The following is a 27,376-nucleotide window of genomic DNA, read 5'->3' on the forward strand; positions in this document are numbered from 1 at the left end:
ACCGCAAGAGAGCAGCAGCCTGAGTCCCTGCAGAGGGCTCTGCCCTCCATGCCGGTCTCTGGCACAGAGGATCAGGATTTTGGGCAGCAAGATTATTTCTAAAGTGGAGCCAGAAACCAGTCCTGTCACCCTTCACTGCCAGCCTCTTACTTTCTGCTCAGTCTTGAGAAAAGCAGGGCAATCATGACTGAATATTAACAAGCTGGGAAACTGAGGCACAACAGTGTCCTGTCTCAGGCCACATTACCAGCTGGGAGGAGATGAAATGCCACACACACAAAGAAGGGAAAGATTTTGTTGTGGGAGAGGAAGCCCCCAAAGCCTACCTTCCTGCTCCCTGCGCTGTTCCACGTTAGTAAGGGACCTAGACCAGTGCTGGCTCCGATGACCATCTTCCTGTTCTGCTGCCGTCTGGCCCTCCACACGGGGCATAGGTGAGTGCTGGGAATCTTCCTCTTTTTCTATGACTCCAAAGAATGTTCTCCAGGAGGACTTTTTCTTGGCTGGGCTGAAGGGCTTCTCACTGGATGGGGAATTTCTGCAAGGCCATGACACCTGTGTCTGTGAGTCATTTGCCACCCAAGCCCTCGGTCCTTTCTGGGAGAAACCTTGTCTTCTAGGCAGCCTTGGCGAGAAGATGGCAGAGGTGTTCTTGAAGACATGGTGTCTGGCATAGAACAGCAGGATTTTGAATTCTATGCTGTCTGTGTCATCATCATCCAGGGGGATCTCCTCCAGATCACAGGAACTGGTGGTGCACATGACGAGCCTGCAATGACAAAGCCCACACGTGTCCTTTTACCTGTGAGCACACTACTCTCCATGGTCAGGGGAGACAGGCGTGGAACTCCATGAACATTTAGTGAGCCCCTATTCTGTTTGTGCAGGGAGGCGGGAAGTCATCAGAAGTGGAAAATTCAGAGTTCCTTCTGGAAGTGCAGTCTGAGACGAGGAAAAGAGGAGGTGCATAGACAGCTCCACGCAAAGAGTGGACAAGGAGCTGGATCAGGATTGCAGATAGCCAGTGTGGGGAGAAACAGCGCGCTTCCAAGGGAGAGCAAGCGAAATCTCCTTGACAGATGGTAAAGGTTTATGTGGGGGGCACCTGGGTGGCTCAGCAGTTGAGCATCTGCTTCTGGCTCAGGTCACGATCCCAGGGTCCTGAGATCGAGTCCCACATCGGGCTCCCTGCATGGAGCTTGCTTCTCCCTCTGTCTGTGTCTCTGCCTCTCTGTGTGTCTTTCATGAATAAATAAATAAAATCTTTAAAAAGAAAAGAGAAAAACGGCTTATGCGGGTAAGTGAACAGGGTGGACAGAGGGCAGCAGACTATGGTTGAGTCTAGGATCTAGGACATGTGTGGAGAGTGGTGAGAGAGCTGGTGCTCTGTGCATGGCTGGGGCGGAGGGACGTGGAGGGACAGGAAGTGAAATGCCAACTACGGGGGCCTTTGAACATGTGACTGAAAGTTTTCTGTGTTTTCTCAATCGGTTCCATCAGTACATCTCAACAGGAGCCCCAGACCATGGGAGGCAGTTAAAGGGCTTCTTGGGGAGGGTAGGTGAGCAAAGGGGGAGGCTAATTCATCGGAAGGAAATGCCTGGGGTCCCTGACCCTTCCCAGACTCTTCCTTCTTCCTTTATGGTCTGCATTGGCTTGTATGGGTCTAAGCTCCGCAGACCTGCCTCAGGTAACTGAACATAAACAAAGCTTGAGGGTTATGGTGTGAGGTGTGGGGGTCATGACCACTGTGCTCCCTCTTCACTTCCAGTTTTTCATGTCCCCGTCCTATTCCAGGCTTCAAAGATCTTTTCTTCCCTCACCTTCTCCCAATATCACGGTCACGTGATGCATCACGGTACAACTTTTGCTGTCTGGGATCCCTGGGACATCTTCGGAAAGCACTTGCTCCTCTGTTCACATTCTTCCCCTCCCCCGCCACATGGTCCCACAGGGCAACAGTTTGCCCCCTTCCTGGTGGGGGTGTCAGTCATCCCCATTAGGATCCTTTCCCAAGTCTGCCTAGGTTTATTCTCTTCTCCTTAACACAAGACAAGCCCCACCAGGGCAGGCCTGTTCATGTGCTGTTTCCTCTCTGTCACACACCCAGTACCTGCAATAATGCCTGGCACAAAAAGGCACTTGACAATGGCTTGTAGAATTTTTTTCCTACTCCAAGACAGACTGGGCTCAGATCCTAGCTCTGCCACTAGAGGTTATGTGACTTGTCTCTATAACTTGGTTTATCACTTTTTTTTTTTTCAAAGATTTATTTACTCATGAAAGAGAGAGAGAGAGAGAGGCAGAGACATAGGCAGAGGAAGAAGCAGGCTCCTCCCAGTTTGTCATGTTGAAAATGGGGATGATAACAGTACCCAATTCATACTGTTATGAAGATGAAATTAATTAATATTTGTAAAGCATTTAGAGTAGAACTTAAGTGTTTGAACAAGTGCCTGATTAAGTCTTTCGTTGCAGAATATTTATGAAACTCACTTTGAGCACAAGTGATTTAGTTAAGCTCCAAGGGGGTTCCAGATGGCATTAGAAGAGTGCAATATTTGGAATGAGGAGTTGGGTTGAAGAACTGCTTTTTTTACTTATTGGCAAAGGGACTGAGGCAAATCACTAGCCTCTTTGACTTACATAGTTTTCTACTTACAAAATGTGACTCATGTTATCTAACTCATTGACCATGGAGGAGGACTAATTAAACTGTGAAAATCCTTAAAACAAGTGTTGGTCTGCACAGAGTAGTGCTTTACATATTGGTTTCTTGATTTAGGTAATCTAGTTTATGTCCCGGGTCATCTGCCTGCTTAGCTGTGTGACTGGGTACATTTCTTAATTTATTTGGACCTCCATTTGCCTTCTTCAAAATGGAGATTAAAAAAACAAAACAAAACAAGGGGTACCTGGGTGGCTCAATGGTTGACCATCTGCCTTTGGCCCAGGGCGTGATCCTGGGGTCCTGGGATCGAGTCCCACATCAGGCTCCCTGCATGGAGCCTGCTTCTCCCTCTGCCTGCGTCTCTGCCTCTCTCTCTCTCATGAATAAATATATAAAAATTTTAAAACAAAAACTAAAACAAAAAAACTCTGCTTCATCAAATTTGCATGTGGATGGATAAAAATAATTAGTGTGTGTAAATCACTTAAAATAGTGCATGGCAGATGATAAATGCTCAAGAAATATTGGCATTATTATATATTACAATTATTTTAATAGGTCACTTTTTTGTGAGTAAATATTAATGTAAAAGCAAGCTCATCAATGCTTCATTATCTAACTAGTGACTTACAAATATTAGTTTCTTTACGAAGGCCACATTCTTCCTATAGATTCATATGTATTTGTACATAGTATGTGTGCATATAAAGTATCTATTCTGTAAGGTATGTAGGCTGGGACCTGGTCGGCTTTTTCAGCACCTAGCACGATGCCTGACATATGTAAGTTCTCCATAAATATTTGATGAATGAATGAAAAATGATTATAGAGCTGCCAAATAAAATACAGGACATCCTATCAAATTCGAATTTCAGATAAGCATATATTTTAGTATAAATATGTCCCCAGTATTGTATGGAACATACTTCTACTTTAAAAAAAAGTATTTGATGTTCATCTGAAATGCAGATTAAACTGGGTATCTTGCATTTTTGCGCAAATCTGGCAACCGTATGAAAGATATAGTTTAGAAATATTGAGAACTGAGGCACACAAAAGCAACTAAAGTGGACCAAAGAGAGAATGAGCAACCTGAGACAAGCTAGAGAAGGAGCCAGAAAGGGTGAGGGGAGAGAGCAGGACAGGCGTTCAGAACTGTGGCAGCAGCACAGGCGTAAGGAGCTGTGCCCAGGTGAAAACCCAGGGCAGGGAAGTGTCAGGACAGAAGTGATAAAGTTTAAAATGTGAAACTTCCTTTGGAATTGGGCAGCTCAAGAATGGCACCAGTGAGAAATACACTCAAGTCCTGCAGGAACGAGGTCTTGAGTGGGAGGGTGAGCCCTCTCTTCAAGCCATACTATGCATCCAAAGACACCTGCATGTAAGTTAAAAAAAAAAAACAAAAACTCCCAAAGCTTTCTAAGGTAGTGGGAAGACTTGAAAACTGTGTGTGTGTGTGTGTGTGTGGCACTAACCAGAGAGGAAGGGTCCTGACTTCTTTAAGAAACAAGCCTGCTGAATGCTGATGCAGGAGCAGCATCAGAAAAGGAAAAAACCAAGGAGGTCAAGATGGAGCAGGGTCTTTCCATTTTTGCGAAAGAAGAGATTTTTGTCATTTTACAGGTACAGGAAGGAACAGAGTCCTTGCTCCCCCTGCCCCCCAATAGGCGAGACTGAAAATGAGAGAGAAGCAGAAAGCATTGCAGTGCTGAGGCCATGGCCTGGATGAGGCAATCCTAGTGCGAGCTGCGGGGTGCAGGGGTGCTGTGACCCTGGCCTGGAAACCCCTGGGCTGAAACAAATAGCTGACACCTAAAAGTATTAGTTTGGACACTTCAAATGTGTTTAACAAGCATAGGGTTCCCCCCCTACCCCCCAAATGATCTTCATTGAAAAGGATCTTGCTACCTTTGTAGCTAAGTCTCATTTTAAAAGCCACATTGGGGGAGTTTACCCCATGTCGGATCCCTACTGCTCTCAGCCATTCCTGTTGAAAGTAAAAGCCCAACTTTTGGGATTATGGAAACTTACACCATAAATTTTATGCATGTATGCGGAAAGGAAGTCCGGGTCCTCCCCCTCTCTCCGCCCCCACCCTCCCCAGTGGGCTGGACCAGACCCAGGAGTGGGGAAGCAGCTGCAGAAGATCACCTGTGAGGCTTAGGCTACTTCGGAGACGGGACACAGCCTACTCCTCCCACACCCTCTGTTTGTCTCCTTATCTGGAACAAACGATGGCAAACCTACTTTGGAAAGCAAGGTTACAGAGCTGCTTGGATTGGCCTCTTTCCCCTTGCCCCAGTCACTGAAATGGCTAAAGCCCCCCCCCCCCCCCCCGCAGTCCCCTGCCCCCAGGGTCCCCGCAGCCTGGCCTTTGGGAGCACCCAGCAGAGAGGGCAGTGTGGCTGCCCAGCGTGTTAAGTGGGGAAGCTCCTCAGCTGTCATCTATCACCAGACCCCCTCCGGGGAGTTTTAGCAGTGGATTCGTTTGTCAAGGTTAGATTTCTCTTCCCTTCCCTTGGCAGGTAATGGATAAGCGTGCGTGCTCTGTGATTCCAGCACAGAGGCTGCCACAACCAGTGCCTGGAGCTGGTGGGGAAGGAGTTGGCTCACGTGGCTGTGGCTGGGCCCGCTGGGGGTGGAGGTGTTGGGGGCACCTGCTCGGGCCCAGCGGAAGAGCTGCCTTCCACCGCCTTCCACTGCTCTGGGCAGAGGAGGCCCGGGTGTCACCTGTGCCTGGAGACACTCCTCCCCAAGGGAGCTCCCCCAACCACAGTTTCAGCTCAGTTTTGTCTGGTGGCCCTGAGCCTCCCCCGTCAGCACCCTATGCCCCGCTGTGCACTTCAGAGCCTGTCTGTCCTTTCCCTTTGTCCCTGGACTTCAGACTTTTTAGTACCTCCAGGCCTCTCCCCTGCTTGTCATCTCTGAGGATGACCTGTTTTTTAATCCTAAGGGTAAAATGAGGCAAAAATGTCTTAACTTCCCATGTTAGTGAAACAGAAGCACTGAGGCTGGAGGGTGAGGGTTGGGGACTCAGAGAGGAGGGAGCCTTCTAGAAGGGGAGGGAGAGCGACTGTCCATTTTACCTGGGCCCCATGCTCAGGGAAGCCACTGAGGGTCTGCAAGAGCTAGACCACGTTCCCAGCAGGTGCTTAGCACTCTGGGCGGCAACCCAGGGATTCCTGTCCTCAGCCCCATCCTTGCTCTAGAGGTGGGAGTTGGCATCCCCATGGGCTCCTGACCACTGATGGGCGGTCGCATCCTCACACACACGCTGTCATATACTCCAAGAGGCCTGCGTAATGTTAAAAACCATCCAGCCAGTTATGTACACTTAACTGCACTATCTCAAACCCCCTGTAGCAAAGGAGAAATGAAAGAGAAACCTGAGAGAGCGGTCTCTCCTCTTCCTGGAAACCCCAACAAAATAGATTCTTGCCTGTCATCTTATTTCCAGAGACTGACATGATAAGAACTTTCAAATAAAGCCAGTCAACCTCTCCTCTGGTTAGATTGGCCTCCTTGGCAAAACCAGGCCTGTAGACCCAACCGTGTCCTCCTGGGGACGCTGAGAACCTAGACTGGTGCTTTCTGGTGTTACCTGGGAATGGAGCTGGCTCTGGCTTCTCCGGCTCCAGGTCAGGTGGCAGCAAGGGTAGTTCTATACCTGAGTCTCTCTCCGTAAAACTTAAGAGGAAACTTTCACCGGGTCTTCTGGGCTTCTCATTTAGGGAGGTTCATGGGATGAAGACTCACTTGGCTGTAGCCTCTGCAGGTTGGGGACGGAGGCTGAAGTAAGCCTCAGGCAAGGACTACTACTTCCTCATTAAGCCCTGCCCCTAGCTTTTTAACTAAAGGAGGGGTTGACCTTTGCCCATGTAATTTGACTCTAAAAGTAGTTGGACATTCTTTATCAAAATCTCTCACTGCCCTTTAGGACAATGAGGTGGGTATTTCCTCCAGATAGTTCTTTACATTCTTTACGTTTCATCGGTTGAGCAAATGTTGGCTGGCCGCCTAATATAGGACAGGCATAGTACACACATTTAATCTTAACACCCAGAGGCAGGTGTTAGGATTCCCATTTTACAGATGAGGAATCAGGCTCTAGGAAGCAGCGTGTTTTGCCAGTGGTCCCTGCCAGTGGAGCTGAGACCCAAACCCTGGCCCCCCTAGCTTCACGTTATATCATGTTACCCCTCCACTGTTATTCAAAGATTATATTCAAATGGAATCTTTTCCAGTGGTTCCAGACTGACTCTAAACCTCAGCCATAGAAGCCACAAAAACTCATTTTCCCCCCACAATTTTAAAGATAGAATTCCCTACATATATGAGAGAAGGGAGTCACATATGAATTCACATTCTATCCAGATTCTTAACTGAAAGAGACATTTATGGCCATATATGTGATCCTGAAACCTTGAGAGCTGGCCAGTAAAACATGAAGATGAAGGAAGTGTGAATGGGGAAAGAGGAATTAAGGCTAATTTCATAAAAGTGAAGGAAGAACTGGCAGTTTAAAAGTTAGGCAAACAGATCCATGAGAAACAAACGGACAGTGGTTGTGGGAAAGTCAGTTCTTTGCTGACCCAAAGTGAGTGTTAATCAGCAAACTAGTATTTACTGCACATGACATGTGCCAGTCTAATCAACTTACGGGGTAACAAAATAATAAGAATGGTTTTTCTTAAAAAAAAAAAAAAGTCGTTTTGGGGTGCCTGGGTGACTCAGTCGGTTAAGCAACCCACTCTTGATTCCTTTTTTTTTTTTTTTTTTTATTTATGACAGTCACAGAGAGAGAGAGAGAGGCAGAGACACAGGCAGAGGGAGAAGCAGGCTCCATGCACCGGGAGCCCGACGTGGGATTTGATCCCGGGTCTCCAGGATCGCGCCCTGGGCCAAAGGCAGGCGCCAAACCACTGCGCCACCCAGGGATCCCCCACTCTTGATTCTGGCTCAGTTCATGATTTCAGAGTCATGAGTTCAAGCCCCACGTGGGCTCTGTGCTCAGTAGGAAGTCTGCTTGAGATTCGCTTTCCCTCTCCACTTTCCCTTTTCCCCTGCTCCTGCCTATGTGCATGTGCTCTCTCTCAAAAAATAAAATCTTAAAAAAAAACTTAGTTAAAAAAGAGAGACATATTCATTTGAAATGGTTAAAGAATCAACAAATGCATATCATCAATAACTAAATCACATCGTGTGGGCTAGAGTTGTTATTGGTGTTCAGAGTTATATAACTTAATGATACCGGTTGCAGAAACCATTTACAATCCCATAAGATCTTGGCAAGGTTAAGTATAAACACAAGAAGCGGGAACTGGTACAGGAGGCAGGCTCATTGAAGATACACAATATCCATTAATCATTCAATTTGGCGACTCCCATACCCAACAAGCTAGCACATAATAAGGATGGGACTTAATACATGTTATATATTAAAAAACCAAATACACTTTGTCCTGCTCCTAAAAATACACATAGTGTTGGAGAAAACCTGTAAAACATAAAATAGCATACATTAAATAAAGACCACCATGATCTAGTCAGTGGTAAATGTTATTAAAAATTTGGTGTATTTCCTTCTCCCTATGACAAAAACTTCTAGCAACCTCTGGAGTATCTACCCCGCCCACTGCCCTTCCCTTTCACACTGCTTCCAATTATGGCACTTATTAGGATGTACCCCTGCAGAGCAGTGGACCAAATGACCCCTGCCCCTTTAATCATATCCACGTGGACAAGAAGTGAACTGCTTACTACCCAAGTCAGGCCAATTCAATTCCATATGCCAGAAATTTGGAACTGTGTACAAGGACTCTAGCCAGACTCTGCCGGGTGTTTCAACTGGGTGGCTGTGTTTGGGTTCCACGTAGCAGAGGAGCAAAAGTAGGCAGACTGAGAAAGCGAGGAAGAGACTAATCAAGAGAGAAATGGGAAGCAACAGGGTGCCAGGGAGCAGGAGAGAGTGCTGTCCTGGATCCTGAGAGCTCTCCACTTGCCACCTGGGAGCTGGGAGACTCCTTTTTTTTTTTTTTTTTTTTTTAATTCAGCTGATCTGAGTGTTTCTTTGAAGAGAAAGATTCCTGAACAAATACAATGTACACGGTTTTACATAGTTCAGATGTTATCATAGTTTTGTGACTTGCTTTTTCTCCCCCCCCCCCTTTTTTTTTAACTAGGCTCCACGCTCAACATGGGGCTAGAATTCACCCTGAGATCAAGAGTCCTGTGCTTTACCGACTGAGCCAGCCAGGTGCCCCTTGTGACTTGCTTCTTGCATTTAGCATCTATCATAAGGTTATCTCCATATGAACGAACATATTTTGTAAATAGAATTTTTAATGGCTGCAGAGGTCCAGTGAATGGAAGCACTAAAATTATTCAAGCAGGCAGATATTTTTTAAATGTTTTGCTTGTTTTCATGTGTTCACTATTATAAATAATATTTCACAGTATAGTTTTGTCATCTTTGCCCCTATTTTGCATTGTTTCCTGAGGAATGATTCCTAGGAGTTGAGTTATTGGCAATGGATTATTTTTGCAATTGTTATATTTATTTTCAATCTGCCTTAATCTTAGATTCTGGAATTTATTTGACCTCTGATGGGAACTATGTCTAAGGGAAAAATATGTGTTTGTATGTATGAATAAAAAGCTCATCTCAGGAAAACTTTGAGTTTTTTTGCCCAACTTTTGAGTATAAAGTGAATACCAAGTAAGACTTGAAAGCCCAGATGAGCAGATTTTGGAATGGACACCATACTACTCTGGGGCTGATTCTCATCCTTATTTCAATCTTGATGAAACTGGATGAAATGAAGCAACAAAAGAATGAAACTGGTTCAAATGAAACATTTGAAAAAAGGAGCAGAGGAAAAGCATCATTTGTTACAAACTCTACCTGTGAAGGGCTTCAGAGTATGCTACTCCAATTTGGCTCTAAGGGATGTTTTGAGCTGAAAGCAGTTAAGAAGCAGACACGGGACACCTGGGCAGCTCAGTGGTTAAGCATCTGCCTTCAGCCCAGGGCGTGATCCTGGAGACCCTCCTGCATCAGGCTCCCTGCATGGAGCCTACTTCTCCCTCTGCCTACGTCTCTGTGTTTCTCATGAATAAATAAATAAAATCTTAAAAAAAAAAAAAAAAAAAAAAAAACAACCCTAGAGCTGGAACCAAAGGAGTCGACAGAGAAACCTTACTGAAGCAACGTCTTCCATTAGTTTCTCATGTAGATTTACCTTCGCATAGTTTGCTGCCCCAAAAGCCCTTTTTCTTTGTCTTGTCATTTCTCTATAAATTTATTGTCCTCCACTCAGCTTTATTGAGGTGTAACCAAATAAAATTGTAATATACTTGAAATGTACAACATCACGATTTGATATATGAAACATCTATGATACTATGATATTATCATAGTATAGATGATAGTATATATCATCTATGATATTATGAAAGGACTTTCATCATGGAGTCAATCAGCAAATCCATCACATCACATGCTTTTGGCGGGGGGTGAGAACACCTAAGCTCCCTCTTAAATTTTGATTTTTTCAATACAGTCTTATCAACTATAAAGTCACCATGTTATGCATTAGATCCTCAGACCTTATGTATCTTATAAGAAAGTTTGTAAGCTTTCACCAGCCTCTTCCTATTTCCCTCGCCTCCCAGCTACTGGCATCACTCTATGCTCTGTTTCTACCAGTTTGTTTTTGCTTTTAAGCTTCTACATATACATGACAACAAGCAAATTTGTCTGGCTTATTTCACTTAGCACAATGTTCTCCAGGTTCATCCATGTTGTCACAAATGGCAGGATTTCCTACATTTTTAAGGCTGAAAATATTCTATTTTATAGATATTTCTTGAGGAAACTTCATGTGGTTTTCCATAGTGTGTGTTTCAGTTCACATTCTCACCAACGGGGCACAAGAGTTTCCTTTGCTCCACATCCTCATGGGCATTTAACATTTCTTGCCTTTTTGATAATAGACAACCTGACAGGTATGAGCTGATACCTCATTGTGGTTTTGATTTGCATTTCCTTGACGCTTAGTGATCGCAAACACCTTTTCATGTACCTGGTGGCTGTCTGTAACTCTTCTTTGGCAAAATGTCTATTGAGGTTCTTAGCCCGTTTAAAAACCTGGTAGTTTGGGGGGTTTTTGTTTTGTTTTGTTTTGTTTTGTTTTGTTTTTGTTTTTGTTTTTGCTATTGTAGGAGTTCCTTGAATAGTTTGGATAGTAATCTCTTATTGGACATATTATTTGCAAATGCTTATTCCCACAGCATATGTTGACTTTTCATTTTGTTGATGGTTTCCTTTGCTGTGCAGAAGATTTCTTAGTTTGATGTAGTCTCATTTACTTATTTTTGCTTTGTTCCTTTTGCTTTTTTCAAATCCAAGAAATCATCACCAAGACCAATGCCAAAGAGTTTAACTCATATGTTTTCTTCTGTTTTATAGTTTCAAGTCTTGCAATCAAGTCTTTAATCAATTTTGTTGATTTTTGTGTGTGGTACAAGGTAGGAATCCAGTTTCATTCCTTTGCAGGAAGATATCCTGTTTTCCTAACACCATTTATTTGAGAGACTTTCCTTTCCCTATTGCATATTCTTGGCTCCTTTGATGAAAATTAAGTGACCATATACACATGGGATTATTTTTGGGCTCTCTATTCTGTTTCATAGATCTATGTTATTTGTTTTTATGCCAATACCATACTGATCTGATTACTACAGCTTTGCAATATAGTTTTAAATCAGGAAGTGTGATGCCTCTGGTTTTGTTCTTGTTCAAGATTGCTTTGGCTATTTGGAATCTTTTGTGGATCCTTACAAATTTTAGGATTATTTGTCTATTTCTGTGAAAAATGTCATTGGGATTTTGGTAGGGATTGCACTGAATCTGTATATGACTAGCATGAATGTCTACCCATTTATTTGTATCTTTTAATTTTTATTTTTTAAAATATTTTTATTGGACTTCGATTTGCCAACATATAGTATAACACCCAGTGCTCATCCTGTCAAGTGGCCCCCTCAGTGCCCATCACCCAGTCATCCAGTCCCCTTGCCCACCTCCCCTTCCACTACCCCTTGTTCGTTTCCCAGAGTTAGGAGTCTCTCATGTTTTGTTGCCCTCTCTGATTTTTCCCACTCATTTTGGATAAAGAAGATGTGGTATATATATACAATGGAATATTACTCAACCATTAGAAATGATGAATACCCCCCATTTGCTTCGACGTGGATGGAACTGGAGGGTATTATGTTGAGTAAAGTAAGTCAATAGGAGAAGGAAAATCATTATATAGTTTCACTCGTACCGGGAATATAAAAAAATAGTGAAAGGGATTATAGGGTAAAGGAGAGAAAATGAGTGAAAATTGTGTCTTTTTAAATTTAAGTGTTTTATAGTTTTCAGGATATAGATCTTTTGTCTCTTTGGTTAAATTCATGCTTAAGTATTTTACTATTTTTGATGCTATTGTAAACAGGATTGTTTTCTTTATTTTCTTTTTCCACTAGTTCATTGTTAGTATATATAAATGCAACTGATTTTTTAAAAAGATTTTATTTATTTATTTATTTATTTATTTATTTATTTATTTATTCATGAGAGACACACAGAGAGAAAGGCAGAGACATAGGCAGAGGGAGAAGCAGACTCCCTGCAGGGAGCCTGATGCAGGACTTGACCCCAAGACCCTAGGATCATGACCTGAGCCAAAGGCAGATGCTCAACCACTGAGCCACCCGGGTGTCCCTACAACTGATTTTTCTATATTGAGTTCTGTAGCTGAAATTTATTGAATTCATTTATTAGGTCTAACAGGTTTTTTTGGTGGAGACTTTCGGGTTATAATATGCCATCTACAAACAGAGACAATTTTACTTCTTTTCTTGTTTCGATATCTTTTATTTCTTTCTTTTGTGTAATTGCTCTGGCTAGGACTCCAATATTATGTTGAATAGAAGTGGCTAGAGTGGGCATCCTTGTCTTATTCCTGATCTTAGAGGAAAAGCTTTCAGTTTTCATCACTGAATGTGATGCTAACTGTGGATTTGTCATGTTTGGCCTTTCTTATGTTGAAGTATGTTCCTTATAGATCAGATTGTTGGCAGTTTTCATTATGAGATGAAAATTTTGTCAAATTTTGTCAAATGCTATTTTCTACATCAAGTGGTCTGATTTGACCACTGGTATGATTTTTATCTGCCATTTTGTTATGCAGTATATCACCACATTGATTTGTGAATGTCGAACCATACTTGCATCCCTGGAATGAATCCCACTTGATTATAGTGTATTGATTCCTTTAATATATTATTGAATTTGGCTTGCTACTATTTTTTGAGTGTTTCAGCATCTATGTTCATCAATAATATTGGCCTTTAATTTTCTTTTCTTGTAATGTTCTTGTCTGGTTTTGGTATCAGGGTAATGTTAGAATTATTAAATGAGTTTGGAAGTGTTTCCTTGTCTTTTATTTTTTTTTGGAGGCTAAGAAGGATTGGTATTAATTCTTTAAGTATTTAGTATAATTTATCAATGAAGCCATCTTCATTATCTTTGCCGGGAGATTTTTGAGTACTGAGTCAATCTCTTTACTAGTGGCTCTTGAGTGTCTCTCAGACACTTTGTTCTTGGTGGCTCCCAGTAGTTAAGGGTGTGCTGAAAGCTGTTAGTGTGCCAAAGGAGAGAATCACAGTTTACACCTAGATGAAGGCTGATTGGAAGCCAAACCCTTAGGCAGCAGCTGGGAAAGTATGCAATTACTTTGGGGGACCTTCCAATGGAAACTGAGAGAGATAGGCTTTTTTGTCTGCTCTCTTTGCACTGGACCTCGGTGTATAGCTGTGAAGTTGGGTGCTCCTACACCCATTAAGAACTGCTTCATTGCTTGCTATAGTCCTTTGGGATTTATGAATACAAGACCTGTTGGCTTTCAGAACCAGGTCATCTGGGGGTCTGTCTTTTGGCTGACATCTACAAAAGTTGGGGTGCCAGACACATGTATAAGTTCCTTCCGAGGAGATACTGGTGATTTGGAGTGGGCTAGAGGGAGAAGGCAGAGGCAAACCATGTTGGCTATTGGAGCTGGGTGATTTGGCAGCTCATTCCTCAGGTGGCGACCTTAAAAGTTGGGGCACTAGGTGTGTTGACAAGATCCTTCCAAGGAGATACCAACAGTTTGGTTTTATTATTGGAGCCACTAGGAGGGAGAAGGGAGGGGAAGTGCCCACCAGCTCTTTCAGGCTCCAGGAAGGATTGCAGTTAGCACTTAGACTGGTGCTAATTAGAAGCAAGACCCTTGAGCAGCAACTTGTAAAGTGTGCACTTTCTTAGGTAAAACTCAAAGAATTTTTCTTGTTCCCTCTGCTCTGAGCCCTGGGGGACAGCCAAATCCAGTGCTTGCATGCCTGTTAATAGCTGTTTCTTTGTTTGCTATAGTTGTATAGATGTATTGCTTTTCTGTTAAGATGCCCTATAAGCCCCAAGTTCTAGCCACCCTTTTGAGTTACACATCACTGAGTTTCTCCCATGTGTATGTAAGCTGTATGTGTTAATAAACTTTTATTTGTTTTTCTGTTGTTAATCTGCTTCTGTCTAATTTGCAGGGTCCAGGTGAAGTACCTAAGAGGCCAGGGGAAAAGGTTTTCTATGTCCTCTACACCTGTAAGGAAATCCTTTAAGTCGTGGTTAGAATGTTTGAGTGAAGACCAAATAAAGGAAGTGAAGTGATAGTGTTGCGGGATTGCTATGACCAGAGGAAGATGGATGATGCTTTGGTACAGAGATCACATTGGCACAGAAGCAGAGTATAACTGTGATAGCAGATTAAAAATACCTTGACTTTTTCTAAACCTTCTTGATAAACAAAGAGAACTTCATACTTGATGCTAATGCCATCTCTAAAGTCACAGGAAGCAATGGTGCTAAATTTTGCCTACACTCGAATCTTGCACTTCGCGGAGGGCAACTGGTTAGTCTCCTAGAAGCAAGGGGAAGCTTGAGAGAAGGAATTAATGTTGAACTTAGTGATAATGAAGATAGGATTCTGGCCTAGCTGAGCATTGCCTTGTAGGCTAAAGACAGGCATGGTTTCATGGCCATGGGCTCCAACAGGCATCATGGTGGCACCTGTAATTTACTGAGTCTTTATCAATGATTAACTCAGCTATGTGATAGGTACTCGTGTTATGCCCATCTTACAGATACGGAATTGAGGCACAGGGAAGCCAAGTAAAATTGCCCAACATAATACGACCTCAAGTGGAAAAGTTGGGGTTTGAGGGAGCCTAGGTGGCCAGGCTTCTGAGTTCAGGACCCTAACCACCGAAACTGACTGCCTTCTTAATACTTACTGTATAGATATATCCCTGATTGTTGATGCTTTTCAATCATCTTTTTTTATTTTCTTGACTCAATTTTACTGCTGTTGAGCTTGGTGTAGGGAACAACAAGATTTTGAAATGGACGGAAAGATGTTATTGGCTATCTTTTCAATGGAATGCTAGAAACTGTGGAGATTATTTGATTTTCTACATGTGACACCTTTGCTTGCTTTAGATTGGGTTATTTTACAGTTCTGTAGAGACAAAAGCTGACTTACAGGAGACTGATAGTAATGCAAAGTGTTCTTTCTATTAACATGTTTCCCCGATGGAATGGGGTTATTGATCTCCTATAGGTATTGACTAGTTTTTTCCAGTTTGCTTCTATTTATCAATTGGTTCCAGCATTCCTTAACTGACTATAAATGTGTGACAGTATGAATTGTCCTTTGAACTGGTTGTAATATTATACCAGTTCCACCATCCATTAATGAGGTAGATACAATATTTGACACATGTTCTTTTGGATTATGTGGGAGTTGACAAAGATTCTATTTGACCACATTCTAGCCAGCCTCATTCTGAGCCCTTCCCTGACTAGGCCTCACTCTTGGCCCACAAAGACTTGAATGGAGCACTAACATAATTTCCAAGAGCTCATGGCCACACCCTACCATGGCCTGAGCTAGGCCCCCTTAAGGTGCTTGCCTGAACAAACTCAAGGATCACACAAGAACTTACAGTTTGTTTGAGCCATCACCTGAACACAGAGCCTGTGTCTGCCAGCCTTTGTGTGAGGGTAGGAGCCTAACCAACACAGATGGTTTCACTTGGACCAACCCTCCTTTCCTTTCTGTAATTTTTCATTCTTCTGTTCACTGGGTCTCTACTCCTTTTTTGCTCACTGGTTCTCATTCTCCCTTTGTTTTTAAAATATTTTATTTATTTGTTTAACCGAAAGAGAGAGAGAGAGAATAAATGGGAATAGCAGAGGCAGAGGGAGAAGCAGGCTCCCCACTGAGCAGGGAGCCCCATGCAGGACTTGATCCCTGGACTCTGGGATCATGACCTGAGCAGAAGGCAGACACTTCAATGACTGAGTCACCCAGGCACCCCTCATTCTCCCTTTAAAATACCCATTCACTCCTGAGCAAATCCTAGTTTATTTCAGTTCACACTGGACTCTTCCCCCATTGCAATAGTACTTTTCTGTTTAAAATCTGTCCTTACTATTTTACCCAGGGGCCAGCTTTGTTTATTTTACTTTGAAAAAATTATCTCCTAACATGGGTTAAATCACTTAATTCTCTGGGTTAATTCGCTTAATTCTCTGCACCTCATGGTACTTCAGGCTCTTTGATTATCTGATTGATTGAGAGGCATTTGGATGGAGATCTTGAGGTTCTGGTATTGGTTGTTTTTAACGGCTTAGTTACAGTTACTGACTCACTGACAAATAATGTAGTATCAGAAGGGCTCAGGCTATGTAGGTAAATAGATTGGAACCAAATCCTGATTCTGCCTTTTACTAGGTAGGATGTAAAAGGGAGTGATCTGGAAAAGCAAGCAAAGGGGGCATTTTACTTTGAGGCCAAAAGGAAGTTCTTGCATGAGCTCCCACTTTAAAAGAACACATGTATGGACACCTGGGTGGTTCAGTGATTGAGTATCTGCTTTTGGCTCAGGTCATGATCCCAGGTCCTGGGATCAAGCCTTACATCAGGCTCCCTGTGGAAAGCCTGCTTTTCCTTCTCCCTATGTCTTTGCCTCTATCTCTGTGTCTCTCATGAATAAATCAATAAAATCTAAAAAATAAATAAATAAGAATACATGTAATAGATGCCCAAAGGAGTTGTTAAAATGTTATTCTGTCACTTGTTAAAATGATAAGGTCGACGATATTCAGGAATATGTATAGGGACCACCACAGTGAGGTTTGGCACTAGGGGAGGGAGAACTGACTTAGCTCTGAATCCAACAGGGAAACGTGGGACTTCCTAGCCAAGAAGCAGGGTGGAGAGGTCAGTGGATGGAAAACTGCCAGAAGAATCAGGGGTAAGGGGGAATCTAGCTAAGCCAACCTGATAGGATTCTTGCTGGAGGCAGGCCAGGGTGGCCAAACATTCCCCAGGAGATGGTTGGGGATGAAGGATCTGGTCAGATATCAAGGCTGATCTGATGTCAAGGGTGGAAGATTCTGGCTAAACCAACTTGGCAGGATTCTTACAAAAACTGGGCTCTTGGAGAACATGCCTCCAGGATGGGGCCTCTTTGGGCTCAGGGGAGCCTGGCTACAGTTCAGTCAAGAAGAGAGTCTTTGTCAATGGTTAGGACAAAATGCAAATACAAAATGTGGAATAGGCCTGGAGTATGTGTCAGCCTCTTTGCTGAGGTTCTTGAAAATATGACAAAAGAAAGGATTTTTTTTCAGATTCATTTACAATGACAGAAATCAGGAAGAAAACAGAACACTCTGGTTCAAATTTTTTTTTCTCTATCAAACAGCCTCAGTGGGAAATAATAAAGAAAAATTGAAGCTTTCAAGCAAGAGGAGATGGTGGAGGTGTGTTATCAGCTCTAAGTGAACACAGGCCTGGTGTGGGGAGCCCCGGGGGCCACTGTGGTGTGATGGCGCTTGATGATTGGACATGACTTGCACAGTTTTCAGGGAGTTGGCACCCCTCAAAAGGCTTACCTATGGTGATTCCCTGCATAATCCTATACCACGTTATTAAACGGATGATTTATGGGGCACCTGGGTACCTCAGTGGTTGAGTGTCTGCCTTTGGCTCAGGGTGTGATCCGGGGTCCTGGGACCAATCCCGCATCGGGCTCCCTGTGAGGAGCCTGCTTCTCCCTCTGCCTGTGTCTCTGCCTCTCTCTCTTGTCTCTCATGAATAAATAAATAAAATCTTAAAAAAAATAAACGAATTATTTGCAAACCGTTAGAATGGGAGGTTCTGAGTATTCACGGAGAGTAAGCGCAAAGAAATCCCATCTTGCACAGGTTAGGGGGTGTCTTTGATAAAGTGCATGCTCACTCCAGCAAGGTTTGTGATAAATATTCTCATGAGATGCATGTGAACAAGTTGGAGAATTGCAGTCTAGTTGATGCTGTAACTGCAAAACTTTCTGGGTTTATTTCTACCCATTTATTTATTTATTTTAATTTTTTTAAAAAAAATTTCTACCCATTTATACTCCAACCATGTGCTGATGGAATGAAGGTCCTGAGCTCTTTGGATTCTTTTCTCTCCTATCTCCTTTTTTCCCTAGGTGTGTGAGTTTGGGCTACCTGGCCCACCTCTCCGGCCTTTCAATATTCTGTAAGAAAATGCCTCCATCTCTGTATGACTATGTGAATAATTGGTTCATATAGGCATGATTTACCTCTCTGAGTTCTGTCCTTGATTCTGTTTGACATTTTTTGGTAATTACTTAGATGATGGCAAGTTTATAGATGATGCAAAGAGATGGGAAAGCATTTGGGTGAGCTGTGGCCCCAAGAATCAGATGATCCTGGATACGAACCTTGGGTCTGTCACTTCCTAATTGGACATTGAGCAAGTTTCTTCACTTTGCCAGCCTTGATTTGCTGTCCCCTTAAGTGGGAATAATGGTAACAACAACAGCAATCATAAAGGACTTCATGTAAAGACTAAACTACTGTAGAAGATACTATATGAAAAACATTCAGGGTTAATGAATGCTCCAAGGACCGTTAGCAGATTATTTTATATTATTACTGAGCTGGGAGAGATACCATTGGCTAACATATTGTATTTCAAAATTATTGTAGGGTGAAACTGTGAGTTAAAACATAGCATCTAATGGGGCTTAATGAAAAACCCAGCATTTTGGATTAACTGATCAACTGCATGTGAACAGACTGGGACTGACCTGGCTTAAGAACAGTTCCCGTCAAAAGGGTTTTAGGGATTTTAGATGACTGCCAACTCAGTGTGAATCACTGATATGTTATGGCTGCCAAGAAAATTGGGGCTGTCTTAGGCTGAGTTGATGGGAATGCAAAAGGAGCTAGGATGTCACGGTACTGTCCCCTGTTGAGGGAGAACATGCCTACAGAGCTGTATCCAGTTCTGCCCTTGTGTTTTTTTTTATTGAAGAAGTAACGCAGGAAGCCAGACTACCTGAGTTCAAATCCTAGCTCCACTGTAAGACTAGCTCAATGAACTTGGGCAAGATATTTAATCTCTCCATGCCTCTGTTTTCTTATCTATAAAATGGGGATAATCAAACTTGTATTTATGTCATAGGATTGTTCTGAGGATTCAGTGGGATGCAAGTGTTATTATATAATGCTCCCAAAGGTGTCTGGCTCATAGTAACTGCTATTCTAAGAAGGCCATCATTGGGCAGCCTGGGTGGCTCAGCGGTTTAGCACGGCCTTCAGCCCAGGGCATGATCCGGGAGACCCAGGACTGAGTCCCATGTCAGGCTCCCTGCATGGAGCCTGCTTCTCCCTCTGCCTCTCTCTCTCTCTCTGTGTGTGCCTCTCATGAGTAAATAAATTAAAAAATCTTAAAAAAAATAAATTTCTATAAGAAGGTCATTATTCGGGATCCCTGGGTGGCGCAGCGGTTTGGCGCCTGCCTTTGGCCCAGGGTGTGATCCTGGAGACCCGGGATCGAATCCCACATCAGGCTCCCGGTGCATGGAGCCTGCTTCTCCCTCTGCCTGTGTCTCTGCCTCTCTCTCTCTCTGTGACTATCATAAAAAATAAATAAATAAATATTAAAAAAAAAAGAAGGTCATCATTCTAAGAAGGCCATTGTCAGTGTCCCCAAAATGACACGGTCAGAGTGGTGAAGAGTTCTGTATCAGTTGACAGGCAGAACAGTGAATGAATTATCCTCCTCTTATGCCCCTGTCCCAAACATACAGATCACTCCCTTGATATGGGTAGGGCATCACAGGTTTGGACTCTTGCCTTCATTGGAATCCTTCAACTCAAACCCTTTTGGATCTCTGTCACTAGGTGTTAGGGATCATTTACTTTAGGGCCCTCATTTTTAAAAAGATTTTATTTATTCATGACAGACACACAGAAAGGCAGAGACATAGGCAGAGGGAGAAGCAGGCTCCTCAAAGGGAGCCTGATGTGGGACTCAATCCCAGGTCATGGCCTGAGTCAAAGGCAGACATTCAACCACTGAACCACCCAGGCGTCCCTAGGGTCCTCATTTTAAATATGCTCAAGGTCAAGTAGGAAGTTAAGAACCAGGGTCCTCAAGCCCGTATCATATCCTCTGTTCGTTTCACTCACCACCCACTTCCTTCCCTGCATCTGCTTGTCAAAGTCTTTCAAGTCCCAGCTCAAATCCCACCTCTTCTTAGAAGCCTTTCCATATCCCCCAAGGTGAACTGGTCTACACTTTCCCCATAGCAAGTTCTGAATGTTTTGTAGTACTTATCAGTCTTTGTATTAGAGTTTGTCATCCATTCTTCTGTCTTTGCCCCATTTACCTGAAGAGCAAAGAGACAATTTATTCACTTAGCATGTGCACTGTGCTCTGTTTACATTAAAGCCATCACAAAATGCTCATTGACTTGGTTATTAAGGTTGTGTAATGTGGACCATTAATCCTAGAAGAGAATAGATTTAAGGAAAATGGAACTATGTCTCATGGGGAGGAAGGATTAGATTTAGCTACTCAGCTCCAGAGAACAGAACGAGGACTAAAGGCTAGAAGTCACCAGGGTGCAGATTTGATCTGGCTGATTGGAGAGAATTCTTCACATGACAGTCCTTTAATAGGGACCTGGGTGTCTCACAAGAAGTGAGACTCCATCAGTGAAATTATTCAAGCAGAGGCTTCATGACCACCATCAGGGATGCAGTAGGCAGGAATATAGGATACATCCTTGAGATTCCTTACTAGCTTGCTGTGTTTCGGCATCACTATAGATCTTGGTGCCGTGTCAGGTCCACGTGGAGTCACAGACACAGCACATATAAGGGCTGCCTGGTGCACTAACAGGTTAGAGACCAAGCCCTGGAAACCTGTGTCCGGGTATGAATGGGTCTCACTCAGGTTCCTTCTTGGCTCTCCCTAGCCCAGAGCACGAAAGAGACTGTACCTCCACAAAAAGCCAGATCTTTTGCCCACTTGCTGTGTTTCTTGCAACATCCTTTCCCTTGCTTTTTCCTATTTTGCTCATTGCTGTCCTGTGGACCTAGCAGGTCAATTCATGCCAAACTTTACTACAGTGAAAAGTCCTGAGTGCTTCCCAATTGTATACTGAAACCTTTCAGCTTAGCTTCAGGTATAGATTATTCAAACCTTATCAAGCACTTCCACATGAGAGCCCCAAATCCATCCCTTCTAGTCTCTTAGCCATGAAGCTATAGTTTTTCTATTTTTCCAGGCCATTCCATTTCTTTTTCAAATTATGGGTCAAGGGATGCCTGGGTGGCTCAGTGGTTGAGCATCTGCCTTCGACTCGGCATGATCCTGGGGTCCTGGGATCAAGTGCTTCATCAGACTCCCTGTGGGAAGCTTCTCCCTCTGCCTGTGTCTTTGTCCCTCTTTCTGTGTCTCTCGTGAATAAATAAATAAAATCTTTAAAAAACAAAACAGAACAAAAAAATGAATTATGGGTCAAGCCATTCCTTTTCTGCCTGGGTTCCAAATAGACTTCTACAAGCTCCTGGCTACAACCTTTCTGTTTTCATAGGCTTCTCAACATCAAGTAGGCACCCCCCTAGAATCACTTTCAGGACTCTGTTTTCCCCACTTCTGAGGCTGCTTTCCAAGACTTCTCCCTAACTGCTGCATAGTCAGGTATTGATAGTGATCTCCCATTGACTCCCTCACTCCCTGGAAGTCTACCTTTGGGGGAAGTGTTGCTTTCCACCCTTGGCCCTGAGTATCTCTGGCAGGTGGCCTCATTCATAAGGTTCTTGCTCAGAGAATGCAGGTCAGTAGAATATCTACCATTCATCAGCCTGATACATTTGCAATCTCCAAAGTATCTGCCTTCATAGTATTCATATCTAGGCAGTATCCGACTTCAGAGTGGGGTCTATTTCAAAAGTTCTTTTGTAAAGGATTTGTTTAGAACTCACATTTTCCTCCTGTAATAATGTACTTCATGGTGGTTAGTTTTGCCAGGCCAGTCCAGGAGAGCCCATTTTACTTGCAGGATCAAGCTGAAACACCAGAGCCATAGAATCGTTAGGAGTAATAATAGTCTGAAGAATACAATCATGGTTTAGAACTGTGTTTCTATGGGGAAATATTTTCAGAGTTCTCATTTGGAATGCTAGGATTCCTTTACTTGCCTGCAATTAGGCTAAGCGTGCCCCTTGCTGCCATGTTAAAAGAAAATAGAGCCACTACAATTTATTGAGGAATTATGACACACTAGGCAGGGTAGACCCATCATGTGAATTACATTGTTTCACCTTGGCATCAGCTCTGATGGGCCGTGGAGGTATTGCTATCATCCATCTCTTGCAGATGAGGAAATGGGAGGCCAAAAGAACTGATCAGTGACTTTGGAGAGGGCTTCTAAGAAAATAAAGTCTGGTGAGTGCTAGGAAAGGCACAGGGATTCTAGAAGATGTAAGGGGTGGGAAAAGGAATCAGATGGGGAGGCATATGGAATAAAGATTGAGTCTGGGGTAAGGTAGAGGCACATGACAGTGGGACATGTAGAGGCAGATTGTAGGATGGTTTCAGACATTGTATATCCTCTTCCCCTGTGACCTCTCTTTGGCAAAGAGACACTCAGATCCTGTTATAAGGTCCCTGAAACAACACAGAATACAGCCACAGCCTGCCTAGGAGAAGGAAGAGTGGCGATGGGTGGTTTCAGCCTTGCAGGTGATCCTGGATGGTGCCATAGAGTCCTTCATGGCCTCAGCACTTTGTCGTGCCCTCCCATTGTGACTACAATGATGTGCCTTGTCCTTTGATTCTGGGCTAAGTTGTGTAACTTGCTTCAGCCTTTATAAGGCTGAGACCAAAGCCCAGGCCTGGAGATTACTTTCTTGTGCACTGTGCAGTTGGCATGGGAACATGTGCAGGCTGGCCTTCTGAGGATGATAGATACATGGAATGGAGTCAGGTGGTTCCCCAGCTGACACAGAGGAACCCACCTGGATCTGCTAAGCCCCTATATACATGAGTGGGGCCAGCCAAGATCAACAGAGCCACCTTGTCTATAGTAGCTGAACCTTGCAGACTTATGAAAAATAAGGTGGGGTGTTTCGTTTTGTTTTGTTTTTAAAAATTAAACTTTTAATTTTGAGATAAATGTAGATTTAAATGCACTTGGAAGAAATAATAAAGATCCTGGGTGCCCAGTTGGCTCAGATGTTGGAGCATGTGACTCTTGATCTCAAGGTTGTGAGTTCAAGCCCCACATTGGGTGTAGAGATTATTAAAAAATAAAAAGAATAAATAAAATAAACAAAATCTTAAAAAAAAGAAATAATAAAGATTCTATGCACCGTTTATTCAGTACTACAGTACAGCATCATAACCAGGATATTGATATTGGGAGAGTCAAGATACAAAATACTTTCATCATTGCAAGGATCCCTCATGTTCCATTTATAGGCACACCCCCTTCCCTCATGCTCCCACCCCCTCCAGACCCCCTGGCAAGCACTAATCTAGCCTTTGTTTCTATCATTTTGGCATTTCAAGAATGTTAAATGAATGAAATAATAAAATATGCAAACTTTTGGAACTGGGTTTTTTTTTCCACTAAGCATAGTTCACTGGAGATTTGCCTATGTTATCACATCTATCAGTAGTTTATTACCTTTTATTGCTGAGAAGTGTTCCAAAGTATGGATGTACTATAGTTGTTTAACCATTCATCCATATAGTTGTTTAATTCATCCATTGAAGGACACCTGGCATATATATATCTATATATCTATATTTATCTCACATCTTCTTTAGCCATTCATCTGTCAAAGGACATCTTGGCTCCTTCCACAGTTTGGCTACTGTGGACATGGCTGCTATGAACACTGGGGGGCAGGTGTCCTGTCCTTCCACTTTATCTGTATCTTTGGGGTAAATACCCAGCAGTGCAATTGCTGGGTCATAGGTTAGCTCTATTTTTAATTTCTTGAGGAAGCTCCACACTGTCTTCCAGAGTAGCTGCACCAGCTTGTATTCCCATCAATAGTCCAAGAGGGATTCCCTTTTTCCACATCCTCACCAACATTTGTTGTTTCCTATCTTGTTAATTTTAGCCATTCTCACTGGTGTAAAGTGGTATCTTATTGTGATTTTGATTTGTATTTCCCTGATGACAAGTGATGTGAAGCATTTTTTCATGTGCTTGTTGGCCATGTGTAGGTCTTCTTTGGAGAAATGTTTGTTCATGTCTTCTGCCCATTTCTTGACTGGATTGTTTGTTTTTTGGGTGTTGAATTTGATAAGTTCTTTATAGATCTTGGATACTAGCCCTTTATCTCATACATAATTTGCAAATATCTTCTCCCATTCTGTAGGTTGCCTTTTAGTTTTGTTGATTGTTTCCTTTGATGTGAAGAAGATTTTATCTTGATGAAGTCGCAATAGTTCATTATTGCTTTTGTTTCCCTTGCCTTTATGGACGTGTCTTACAAGAAATTGCTGTAGCCGAGTTCAAAAAGATTCTTCCCTGTGTTCTCCTCTAAGAGTTTGATGGATTCCTGTCTCACATTCAGATCTTTCATTCATCTTGAGTTTATCTTTATGTATGGTGTAAGCGAATGGTCCAGTTTAATTCTTCTGTATGTGGCTGTCCAATTTTCCATTTATTGGAAAAAACATTTATTGGAAAAACACCATTTATTGAAGAGACTGTCTTTATTCCGTTGGATATTCTTTCTTGCTTTGTTAAGATTAGATGACTATAGAGTTGAGGGTCCATTTTTGGATTCTCTATTCTGTTCCACTGATCTATGTGTCTGTTTTTGTACAGTACCACACTGTCTTGGTGGTCACAGCTTTGTAATACAGCTTGAAGTCAGGCATTGTGATGCCCCCAGCTTTGGTTTTCTTTTTTTTTTCTTTTTTTTTTAAAGCAATTTTTTAAAAGATTTTATTTATTTATTCATGAGAGACACACACACACACACAGAGGCAGAGACACAGGCAGAGGGGGAAGCAGGCTCCATGCATGGAGCCCGAGGTGGGACTAGATCCCGGGTCCCCAGGATCACGCCCTGGGCTGAAGGCGGCGCCAAACCGCTGAGCCACCCGGGCTGCCCCTTTGGTTTTCTTTTTCTACATTCCTCTGGCTATTTGGGGTCTTTTCTGCCTCCATACAAATCTTAGGATTATTTGTTCCAACTCTGAAGAAAGTCCATGATATTTTGATAATATTTTGAATGTATAAATTGCTCTGGGTAGCATAAGCATTTTCACAATATTTATTCTTCCAACCATAAGCATGGGATGTTTTCCCATCTCTTTATGTCTTCTTCAATTTCTTTCATGAGTGCTCTGTAGTTATTAGAGTACAGATCCTTTACCTCTTTGGTTAGGTTTATTCCTACATACCTTATGGGTTTTGGTGCAGTTGTAAAGGGGATTGATTCCTTAATTTCTCTTTCTTCAGTCTCATTGAAAAATAGAAATGCAACTGATTTCTGTGCATTGATTTTGTATCCTGCCACACTGCCGAATTGCTGTATGAGTTCTAGCAATTTTAAGGTGGAGTCTTTTGGGTTCTTCATATACAGTATCATGTCATCTGCAAAGAGGGAGAGTTTGACTTCTTCTTTGCCAATTTGAATGCCTTTTATTTCTTTTTTGCCTGATTGCTGAGGCTAGGACTTCTAGTACTATGTTGAATAACAGTGGTGAGAATGGACATCCCTGTCACCTTCCTGAACTTAAGGGAAAAGCTCTGTTTTTTCCCATTGAGAATGATATTCGCTGTGGGCTTTTCATAGATGGTTTTTATGGTATTGAGGTATATTCCCTTTATCCCTACATTTTGAAGAGTTTTAATCAGGAAAGCATTCTGTATTTTGTCAAATGCTTTTCCTGCATCAATTGAGAGGATCATATGGTTCTTGTCTTTTATTTTATTAATGTGATCTATCACATTGATTGACATACAAATGTTGAATCACCCTTTCACTCCAGGGATTAATCCCACTTGGTCATGGTGAATAATCCTTTTAATATACTGTTGGATCCTATTGGTTAGTATCTTGGTGAGTATTTTGACATCCTTGTTCATCAGAGATATTGGTCTGTAATTCTTCTTTTTGATGGCATCTTTGTCTGGTTTTGGAATCAAGGTAATGATGGCTTCATAGAAAGAGTTTGGGAGTTTTCCCTCCATTTCTATCTTTTGAAACAGCTTCAGTAGAATAGGTATTATTTCTTCTTTAAATGTTTGGTAGAATTCCCCTGTGAAGCCATCTGGCCCTGGACTCTTGTTTCTTGGGAGGTTTTTGATGACTGCTTCAGTTTCCTTGCTGGTTATTGGTCTATTCAGGCTTTCTACTTCTTCCTGTTTCAGTTTTGGTAATTTATAGGTTTCCAGGGTGCCTCCATTTCCTCCAGATTGCCTAATTTGTTGGTATATAGTTGCTTACAATAAATTCTTAAAATCATTTATATTTCCTTGGTGTTGATTGTGATCTCATTCATTTTATTAATTTGAGTCTTTTTTCTTTTTAGTATGTCTGGCTAGGGGTTTATCTACCTAATTAATTCTTTCAAAAACTAGCTCCTAGTTTTGTTGATCTGTTCTACTGTTCTTCTAGTCTCTATTTCATTGAGTTCTGCTCTAATCTTTATTATTTCTCTTCTCCTGCTTGGTTTAGGCTTTATTTGCTGTTCTTTCTCCAGTTCCTTTAGGTGAAGGTTAGTTTGTGTATTTGAGATTTTTCCAATTTTTTTGAGAGGGACTTGTATTGAAATGTATTTCCCTCTTAGGACCACCATTGCTATATCCCAAAGATTTTGAACAGTCGTGCTTTCATTTTCATTAGTTTGCATGAATCTTTCTAATTCTTCTCTAATTTCCTGGGTGACCCATTCATTATTTAGTAGGATGCTCTTTAACCTCCAAGTATTTGAGATCCGTCCAAATTTCTTCTTGTTATTGAATTCTTGTTTCAAAGCATTGTGGTCTGAAAATATGCAGGGAATAATCTCCACCTTATGATATCAGTTGAGACCTGATTTGTGACCCAGTATGTGGTCTATCCTGGTGAAATTTCCATGTGCAGTTGAGAAGAATGTGTATTCTGTTGCTAGGATGGAATGTTCTGTATGTATCCATGAGGTCCATCTGGTCCAGCGTGTCATTTAAATCCCTTGTTTCTTTGTTGATCTTCTGCTTAGATCTATCCTTTACTGAGATTGG

General features: G+C 42.4%; 1 protein-coding gene across 7 annotated transcripts in view; it reads right to left on the reverse strand.

The window, feature by feature from the left end:
- BCL2L14 (BCL2 like 14) overlaps positions 1–22,229 on the reverse strand; it is a 36,631-nt gene extending 14,402 nt beyond the window's left edge. The window contains exons 1-5 of one of the 7 annotated variants that reach the window (XM_077871044.1): positions 22,107–22,206; positions 20,448–20,503; positions 6,273–6,440; positions 4,823–4,914; positions 327–769 (exon numbers count right to left, since the gene is read on the reverse strand). In XM_077871044.1, the coding sequence (XP_077727170.1) occupies positions 327–762 (436 nt within the window). In that variant the 5' untranslated portion in view covers positions 763–769; positions 4,823–4,914; positions 6,273–6,440; positions 20,448–20,503; positions 22,107–22,206. Of the gene's footprint in view, positions 1–326; positions 770–4,822; positions 4,918–6,272; positions 6,441–18,547; positions 18,619–20,447; positions 20,504–22,106 lie in introns of all 7 variants that reach the window. The other 6 variants (XM_077871045.1, XM_077871046.1, XM_077871043.1 and 3 more) reach the window with 6 other exon arrangements.
- Between the last annotated feature and the right edge of the window lie 5,147 nt (positions 22,230–27,376).

The sequence above is a fragment of the Canis aureus genome, chromosome 25, assembly GCF_053574225.1.
Source record: "Canis aureus isolate CA01 chromosome 25, VMU_Caureus_v.1.0, whole genome shotgun sequence".
Classification (NCBI taxonomy): domain Eukaryota; kingdom Metazoa; phylum Chordata; class Mammalia; order Carnivora; family Canidae; genus Canis; species Canis aureus.